Below are 9,555 nucleotides of genomic sequence, written 5' to 3'. Positions count from 1 at the left end.
ACACAGAAATAACTGTAAAGTTGTATGTTGTTGTAAGTGTAAACGGTAATGTAACACATGTGAAGCGAAGTTAATACAATATTTCTTTCTTTTATCTTTATTATGCGTCACGTATGACATGCCAGCAGAGCCCGGATAGCTCAGTCGGTAGAGCATCAGACTTTTAATCTGAGGGTCTAGGGTTCAAGTCCCTATTCGGGCGGATGTTCTTTTCGCTTTCGTCTCAGCTAAAAATGTAAATCAAAATGCATTGGTATAGTACTTTGTTTGATTACATTTGAAGCAATACTAAACGTTGAGACTACCAGCTTTTAACCCTTCTCTGTCTCTAACCCTCTCTCTGGTAGTAAATTAGGCTACTCTTACCTACCACGCTCCCCTGGTTCTATAGTTTGGTGAAAACGTATTTGTCATACTATACACCTAGGGCATGGCATATAAGAAACAAGTATTAATGAATGAATTAAATTACCAAAGTAAATTGGAGAAATATCTTTCTCCAAACGATAGACTATCCTCTCACCTCTACCTTCTCCAGCCGATTACGTTTCAATGTTGACGTTTTATCAACCATAAAACTGCCATGCCAAAAGTATTACACAAACTATTATATAATATGTTCTGTTTGTTGGAATGAAATGTTTGTTTGAGTCAGGAATTAATTATACACAGGATCAAAAATACATACGTAAAACTTTTTTCTGTAGGCCTATTTGGATTTTATTTACATGTATATGAAACGGAACACATTTGTGTGTGCATTGAAAAACACAAGTGTGGATCCGGAAATACAAGTGTGAATCCTTTTGCGGATCATGAAATACAAGTTTGAATCTTTCTGTGTGCATGTGTGTATTATGAGACTGTTCTGAGCCCATACACACCTGTTTACCGCTGGCACTGACCTGCATAACAACATATATGCTGAGAAACAGAAGAGGGAGTGAGACTTTCAAAACCTGACTGTAGGCCAGGCAACGTTACCCAATGGGGTTCAGTCACTCTTAATGTAAATAAAGATAACCTGCACAATGCACATAACACACGATATTTAACTTCTCATATTTACAATAACTTAATTAATCATGGTCATTATTACCCTGTTTTGTAAAGCATACATAAAGCATATGTAACGGTTAACCACTTCTCAGTTGACATACGTTTCGTCGCACAAGAAAGTGAGCGAAGGTACGTTTTTTGTTTGCCTTTCCTGATTGGCTTCAAGGGCCGTCAGTCTGAGATTGGCGAACTGACACAGCCGTTTCATTGGTCAACGGGTCTCTCGTTTTTGAACGATGTAATACATGCTGGAGCAGCAAAAACCCCATTGGCTGAAGACGTGAAACGTAAGGATATGATTGGCCTGTTCATTCTGGGAAACTCGTTAAGGGCGGAGTTGCAAAGACTTGGCGGCCATATTGAATATTATCTGTTGACAGTTGTGTCTCAAAGGAACCTCAAAGATTTAGTTTTAGCCAACTTGTGCTAGAAGTGAAGGTCTGGTGTGCTTTTAAGTTGAATAACGACTCATGTCCCACACTTCTAATGATTTTATCCAACCAAAGAAATGGATAACGATGAACGGCAGAGGAAACTAGAAACTGGAAGAGCTAAGGTTTGTTGCTCTTTTTTAACGCACGCTAATACTGAATGCTAGCAGTTGACGCTAGCCAACTCTTTTGTCATAGCGTTGGTCCAATGCAAACATTACACCCACTTTCACATAATCGTACGTTTTGTGTGTTTTTCATACATTTCATATGTCCGTTTAACTACTGGTGCTCGTAACTTTATCAGGTTGCCGCGCATTTCCCGCGGGTTGATCATTAGCGAGTTTGCATAAGGCTAACGACAACAATAACACTTATGGAGTAACTTAACGGTGATAGCCTGATGATTTGAAGCACTTCTTTACACTTTGGGTTCAGCATAGACCGAAATGTACACGTATTTAGAAATAATATAGACTATTGTTTTCTTACCTCTGAAAAAAACGTTGTTATAATGTTACATTTGAGCTGTCTCAAGACACAGAGCAGGTGCATCCCATGGTTTCTTTATTAGTTGTGCACATTTTAGATTGCCCGTTTGGATAACATATGATTTTTACAAAAACATATTTCAACAGCGAACATATCTTTCACCATTAGAAAAAACCATTTATAAAACATTTATTATTTGTATAAAGTTGTGAAACTTACAAAAGACTTGAAAATTACAAGAATTTGGTAGTAATATTTTTTCTTTTATGGCTTATTTTGAACGAGTCAAAAGATGCTACTGTGGTGTTGTCAAAATAGAAAAAGCAAATAGCTGTGTTTACCTCAATAGAAGGCCATATTAGTTCTGGGTCAATAATAAAGAATGGTCTATCCTGTATTAACAACTGAACTAGGTCAATTGTTGTCTAAAATATATAATTAGAAAAATAGGTCACCGGTCTGAGTTGCCATTCGAAGTGTATTTCTTAGATGAGGTAGATGAACTCAGCTCATAGTATAAATCATTCAAAATATGCGGATGGCACATTAATATGATGCAAAAATACTTTCTTAACTGAACAACTGATATTCTCTATGACAGAAAGCCTCCGAAATGCCTAGAAGCCAGTCGGTAAGTATTGAAACTGGTGACTGGCAAAGACATTAGACTTTGTCATGGTATTGTGGGTTTGTGGGTTCTTTGCGATCTTGGTCTTCTTGCTTTTTGTTCTTTTGGGCAACCAGGACTTTCTTCAGTTTTTCTGCACCGTGATATGATTGCTCTAAGCTTTTGAGAATCAATCCCACTCTTCAATCGAATGACTTGCACGTGACCACAGATGATCAAACTGTGAAGGAAATTTGTTTTGCATTATTAATTGAATGTAGTCACGCACCTTGCACACACTGCCATGCTGGTTGCTGGCCATCAGGTGGTGCAGTGAGCCCATGAGATTTGACAAGGTTCAACATGTTGCACTTTCTTCTCACATCAATGGTGTTGCTATGGTAATGCATAGCTGGCAGTTGCCTTTACTGTATTTGGTGCATCACAAAGCGTTTTTTTTGCCACACTAAAAGCATGGCAAGTATGTATACAGTCAAACACAACAAAATATAATCCTGTGAGGAGTCTTGTTGTTGTCATTGTTTAGAACACAATAGTAGCTTTCATCAGTCCAGTAACATCAGATGTGGCCACAACAAGCTCCACCCAGCCAGTTAGTCAGACTCTCGGTAATGTGGAAGCGGCCTTGGGCAAAACACCGCTCATCTGGCTAATATGTTTCTCTGAGATGTGATGTGTGTGTGTTGTGGGAGGCGGTGATAGAAGGACAAAAAGGGTGAGGTTTTCAGTGACGATGAGCTTGAAAGGATGATGTGAGGTCAGAAGCTAATTTTAAGAAAGGTTCAGGAAATTATTGTTTTGTCTTAAGAGACAAAATAGGAAGATGATATGGCGATGGTTACATTACATGGCACTAAAAAGAGTTCAGAGCAAATCTACAATGTCATTTTATAACCAGGCATGTAGCATGTGATCAGAATGAACATTGGTGCACATGCATTCACAATGTTGTTACATTCATGTGTCTCATTGCACAAAGCAACAAGTACCTCTCCCAGTGCCATACAGTCTCAAATTAAATTGAGCATGCACACGCTCTGAAGCTGCCTGCCTCACACAGAGCTCTGTCTCCTCCTCTCCATGTGAATGCATCTCCCAGTCTCCACCCTTTTTCCTTACACTGAACACATCCCATCCTCTTCCCAGAGTTTGTGGATGTCTCTGCTCTGTAAGTGGGATGTGGCAGGGAGTTTTAGGATGAACGGTTCGGCACGATGTGCTGCTGCTGCTTACAGACGGCAAGATCTACATCTGGACAGGGGAGCTGACCAGCTGCCTGATGAGGAAGAGCTGCCAGGTCTGACCATCAGCAAGGAAGGCAGTTGATGAGTGACTGTCAGATATGTATGGAGGGATTCATGAGGGTCTCTGTCACAATGTGGACTGCTGTAATCTGATTTAAGCTGCTTAAAGAAGAGAGACCGACAGAGAGAGGAAAAAGAGAGACACAACGATTTAAAAAGAGGAATTGCACAGAGAGATGGCCTGAGGTACATTTGTACCAAATCATTCCCCCTGGATTTTGAAGCTAAATATTGTGACTTGATTCGTTATGATTTTTTTCACTGTGAATGAACTTCTCAGGATCACATTTTTGATTGTTTTGTTTGTGTTTGTATTCTCTTTGTGATTTCAAAGATGATGTTGCAATGCTTTAAAGAAGCATCTCTTTACCAGTTTCCCTTTTTCTGATTTTGGCTTTCCGACCGGCTGAGAAATTCTTACATGAATATGTACTTTTCTGTCTTTGCAGCCTTGTGCTGGTTCTGGTCTGCTGAGAGACTGTCCAATGTGTGTCACTAAAATCTGCACTTCTCTTGGGTTTATAAAGCTCTGGAGATTTGGGATTATTTAGCATCGTCACCTCAGTCTAAACTTGGATACTTCGTCAGCCTATGGTGTACTGTAGCCTATTTTGGGTGTGAGTTTGGGATTTCTTCTTGCTTCTGTGGGCACTGTCTTTTTTTTTTTTTGGTGCACAAGTCTGACTCATCAAAAATAAGGGCTGCCCATCTACTTTCTTCTTACAGTGAGGACTATCACCAACTTGTATTTATTGCTCACTTTGTGTTATAATTTCAGAATGATACTTTGATAACTTTTTCAACTGAGGTGCTAAATCTGGACTCCAGTTCTCTGTCACCGTTGGCCCCTGAGCATCACCATGCTGATAGTGTGGTGGTGCTCAGTGGTCCTGACCTATGTGTCCGTCTACCTCTCGCTGTCCTTCCTGCGCAGCTTGCTAGCTACCGACAGAAGCGGGAGAAAGGCAACAGTGCGGGGACGTCGAAAAAGACGCAGAAGAGGAAGGGCCAGACTGTCTCGCAAAATGACGGAGCGACGCAAGGCCGACCCGTAGACGCAGCGCTTTCCTCAGCCAATGACACGGAGCTGAACAAGAAGACCAACCATGAGGTACTCTACTGATCGCAGAAAGATTAGAAGTCATTCATCATTAATAGAGTTACAGAGGAGACTTAAGACATGATTTGTGTAGAATGAATGACTATTGGTTGAAGTAAAACAGCTGGTCATTTTCATCACAACAATTTAACGGGTCACAGTACTTGACCTGGAGTATTTGTCTAAATGTGTTATCTCACTGTCTGCTTAAACAAGTGGTTTGTGCCCCTGCTCTGTAAACATACATTAGAGAAATGGGTCACTAACCATTACGTTGCCTGTAGGGCATGTTGTCATAGCAACCTGGTCAGGATTAACTGGCATTATTTACTGCCTTTTTTTTTTTTAAAGGGAAAGTTTTTAGAGTACACATGAACTGCACTGATGTTTTCTTCACAATATTATTGGTCACAGTGGAACAAAATAAGCCTTGATTCGATAACATTTTAATCTTTTAGGAACCCCAGAAGCCGGAGAAATCAAAGGTTCAGCCCCCCGCCCTGGAGCAAAGCCCGTCCCCTGTGGAAGATATTGAAGAAGAGGAGCTGATAGCACTCACCGGAAAAGAGCAGCTCAAGGTATACTCAGTCAATGATAAAACACTAACGCCGAGTTTATTGATCTCCTTGTGCATGTTAAAGCATCGGACTACTTTCATGTCTTCCAAGTAGTCCCTTTTTATTTTTATTTGGCTGTTGCTTTCAATTACTCAGCTGGGCTTAAGTAGGATTTAATATGAAAAGGAAGAAGGGTTTAATGTCATGAATGAACACTGCGTTATAATCCCAGGTTCTGAATTCACACATTGGAAACTGAGCTTTGAAGCTATTCTATAAATCAATGTTTCTGTTTGCATGCTGTGTTGCAGTGTTATATCTATTTGGTCATATGGAGTCATTTGTGTTCATGCTTTAGTGACCCATAAGAAAATGGGAGTCTAGTTTTGGTTTGGCAGTGTGTATGATTAAGAGGGTTTGTGTAGTTGTTTTCTGTGTCATCACGAAGCCATGGGGAATGTAACTGTCTGCTTGTATGCATGGCTGCACTGATCTGAAGATACAGCTCTGTGTGTTTACATGTTGTCCATGTGGAGAGCAATGGATTTAAACTGGGTTTTTTCATTTTTGGAAAGGTTGTAAAAATAATATTCAAAGTTGTGGTACCTGAATTCAAGGCATCAAATTGTCTTGACTATAGACTCGCATCGTGTTCTAAAGTCTGAAAATTAGATGTTTTTATTTCTATAGGCAAATTTATATTCTATCTTTTTTAGATTTTTTTGCAACAAAGAAAATTGTCTTATTTCATATGTATTATTGCGCACATACAGTATATCTGCCCTTGTTAAAACCTTCCCCACGATATTTTGGAATCCACTTGCAGCAGCTACAGGAGGCCGTGGAGAAGCGTAATGAAATAATTGCCAGGCTCAGCTCCAACCTGCAGGAGGCGCTCGCCAGCAGAGACCAGGTTCAGCTGGAGGCGCAGTCGCTAGCTGGACAGATCCAGGGGCTGCAGAGACAGCTCCAGCAGGTAAGTGCCACTCAAAGCTGCAGCATCACTCCACCTACAGACATCCTCTTCACTAGTCACATGCACAGCAACTGAACCTGCATACTCTCTGGATTGTCTTTCCCACAGACCAGTGTAGAGTTTCTGCGGATCAAAAGCCAGTCGGGGGCGGAAGTCCTCAACACCCGACAACCGCATGGCCGTTGCTCCCAAGATGCAGACCTCAATCACAAGGAGGCACCATCAGGGAGTGCAGCTCCTGAGACAATATCGTGTGTTGAAGGCTTCAGCACTGACACTGCTCTGGAAAAACTGAGGGTGGAGTTGGAAGAAGAACGGAAGAACAGCCAACGCATATATGCAGAACTAGCATTGGAGATGGAGAAACACCAACATGTGCTTTCTTTACTGGAGAAGGAGAAGAATAGCAGGGAAGAGGAGCAAAAGGAAAAGGAGGAACAGCTGCAAGACCTCCAAATGCAGTTTAGCTTAGTCCAAACCCAGTGCCTTGAGATGCAGCAGTACAAGGAGGAGAAGGAGAAGCTGAACAGAGAGGTGCTGGAGCTGAGGAAAAGGCTTCAGGAGGAAGCCGATGCAGAGAGGAGACTCGGTGAGGAGGTGGCCAGCTCCGCTCTTCGCCTCCAGAGACAGGAGGAGGAGATGCTGAGGCTCAAAGAGGAGCACAGAGAGGAGGTGGAGGGAGTCAGGCAGCTGCTGGAGGAGAGGGAGAAGGAACTGAAGTTCAGAGAGGAGGAGGTCCTGGGACTCAAGGCTTCTAAGAATCGGCAGAACAAAGCCAAAGCTGGTTTTAGTTTTGATGAAAAGGTTAATCTCGACGAAGCTGAACTGGAAACAGGACCTGTTGAGAACAGCATGAATGTATCTGTGGATATTCTGATGGAGCGCTACATGTCCTCACATCGTCCTGCACACTCTCAATCTTCAGTGGCCAGTGACAGCTTGGAGCGCTGCGGTCAGCTGGACATCTCTGCAGACTACAGGTTAGAGAACTGCTTCATGTTTTCTCCGTGTGTCACTTAAATGACAAAAACCAATGCCTTATTCCAAAGCGACTTACAATGACCAATTACAGGGACATTCTCCCTGGAGTAACTGAGGGCTAAGTGCCTTACTCAAGGACACACTAGTAGTGGTGTTCCAGGCGGTATTTGAACTAGCAACCTTCCGATCATCAGCCCACCTCACTATTCATTAGATTAGACAACAACAAAAAAATCCATTTGTGGCGGACGATATTTAATTGTGGCGGCCCGCCACAAATAAATAAATGTATGGGAAACACTGCAAGTATTACAGTATTCTAAGTGGGATATCAAATACATCTTGTTTATAGGATACTTTAATCACCTAATGTGTCTTTGTACTTCTCAGTTTTGAGCTCAACAGTGAAGTGTTGGGAGATGAGCCTCTGTTGTCCATCTCAAACCGTTTCCTCGAAGAAGACGACAACCGTCATAACACCTCAACCCCACAGTGTTCTCCTGGCATCCCTCTCCCTGATAATTCCAACCCTCAGTCTCCATCTCAGTGGCTTTACGACTCCACGCCCGACGAGCTGGAGACGAGTAAACTGTCCGAGCAGCAGTTTGAGCAGACTGACCTGGAGAAGGAGCTGCTGAATCAGCAGTGTGGGGAGCTCCGTGACGAGCTGCTTCTCAAGGACCGGGACTTGAATGTGTTGAGGGAGGAAGTCATCAACACTGCTGAAGAGCTGGAGGAGGCCAGGAGCAGGTAATGCAGTTTAAAAGGGCATGTGGTTAATTGTTTTATCCCTATACATTCCTTTGTAATAAAGTGCACGCACTTAACGTTTGCTTGTTTCAACTTTTATCCCAATTAAACTTTTCAGGGAAATAAAAAATGTAAAGGGGATAAATAGAACATGTGTGTCCAAGTACATTGCCACTGCTGTACACAAGCTTGACTTTTATTATGAATGTTATCTTAAAGATTATGTTAAAGCATTTGGATAAAAGTCAATTTAATAATAAAAAAAATTATGAAAGGAATATCAGAAAATTGACTGAAAGTAGTTCTGCCATTTGAATTAACTTTATTTAAATCTTTGTATTATCAGGTGGGGCCAGGTAACAGAAGAGCTCAGACAGGCTCTCTGGGAACTAGAAGAGGAGAAGGAGAAGAAGAGGCTCGCAGAGGAGGAGATGAACTTGAAAGCTCACGAACAAGACAACCTGAAAAGCAAACTCAGTGCCTTAATGGAAGAAAGAGAAAAAGAAAAAGCAGTATTGTTGACGGGGAAAGAAGCTGCTGAAACCTCCCTGCTGGTTCCTGCTATAACTCCATCAGAGGAGGAAGATGAGCTGGTTGGGGAGCTGAAGAAGAAGAAGCAGCAGGATCTGCTGTTGTCTCAGCAGGAGATAAAGCAGCCGGCAATCTCTGCCGAACAAATCTTAGAGCTCAGAGATGACAAGCCGCTGCAGACTCTGCAGGTACACCGAGTGATGAGTGTTTTTTTGGTAACGGCTTAATAGGAAGATAAACATGTTATTCACTGCATGCAGCTTTTTTCATTTATTACTCGTCTCCATTTAGATGGCTAGAAATATTACCACTCATCAGCAGTAATCGTTTTTTTTAATCAAGGCTTCAAAGCGTTGATGTCAGGGTGTCTGCGGGGTCTTAAAAAGTATTAAAAGTTGATAAATCAATTTAGCCAAAATTAAGGCTATTAAAAAAAATTAAGGCTATTAAACGAATAGTATGAGTATATGAACCTTCATGTTTATTAATACGTTAGACCGGCCGCTCTCCCTGATGTGACGTCACACGCGGGTGGTCTTTTTTTATGCGGAAGGTAAAAATGTCTTTCAAAAACTACGCCAGATGTCACTGTAGTGTATATTTATGTATATATTTTTTTAAATCTAGTGTATACATCATTTTTTCCTACACATTTATTCATTGGGGTCTCTAACCTGCAAGTTGCTCTTTAAATATGATGTCTTAAAAATAAGCCTTTATGAGCAGTGCATTGTTAATTGTTTTGTA

The 9,555-nt window shown here is 41.5% G+C and overlaps 1 protein-coding gene and 1 non-coding gene across 9 annotated transcripts in view; both read left to right on the top strand.

The window, feature by feature from the left end:
• The first annotated feature begins 129 nt into the window (after positions 1–129).
• On the top strand, positions 130–202 carry trnak-uuu (transfer RNA lysine (anticodon UUU)). Its single transcript has one exon. It is a non-coding gene; the product is annotated as a tRNA-Lys (tRNA).
• A 1,249-nt stretch (positions 203–1,451) lies between these two features.
• Positions 1,452–9,555, top strand: part of pcnt (pericentrin) — a 43,567-nt gene continuing 35,463 nt past the window's right edge. For 6 of the 8 annotated variants that reach the window (XM_071207272.1, XM_071207269.1, XM_071207270.1 and 3 more), the window contains exons 1-8: positions 1,452–1,615; positions 2,584–2,613; positions 4,849–5,025; positions 5,472–5,591; positions 6,397–6,546; positions 6,655–7,526; positions 7,918–8,277; positions 8,624–8,996. In XM_071207272.1, coding sequence (XP_071063373.1) covers positions 1,568–1,615; positions 2,584–2,613; positions 4,849–5,025; positions 5,472–5,591; positions 6,397–6,546; positions 6,655–7,526; positions 7,918–8,277; positions 8,624–8,996 — 2,130 coding nt within the window. In that variant the 5' untranslated portion in view covers positions 1,452–1,567. The remainder of the gene's footprint in view (positions 1,616–2,583; positions 2,614–4,848; positions 5,026–5,471; positions 5,592–6,396; positions 6,547–6,654; positions 7,527–7,917; positions 8,278–8,623; positions 8,997–9,555) is intronic. The other 2 variants (XM_071207273.1, XM_071207271.1) reach the window with 1 other exon arrangement.

Source organism: Pseudochaenichthys georgianus, chromosome 22 (genome assembly GCF_902827115.2).
Source record: "Pseudochaenichthys georgianus chromosome 22, fPseGeo1.2, whole genome shotgun sequence".
Classification (NCBI taxonomy): Eukaryota; Metazoa; Chordata; class Actinopteri; order Perciformes; family Channichthyidae; genus Pseudochaenichthys; species Pseudochaenichthys georgianus.
This window is presented reverse-complemented; position numbering and strand designations above follow the sequence as displayed.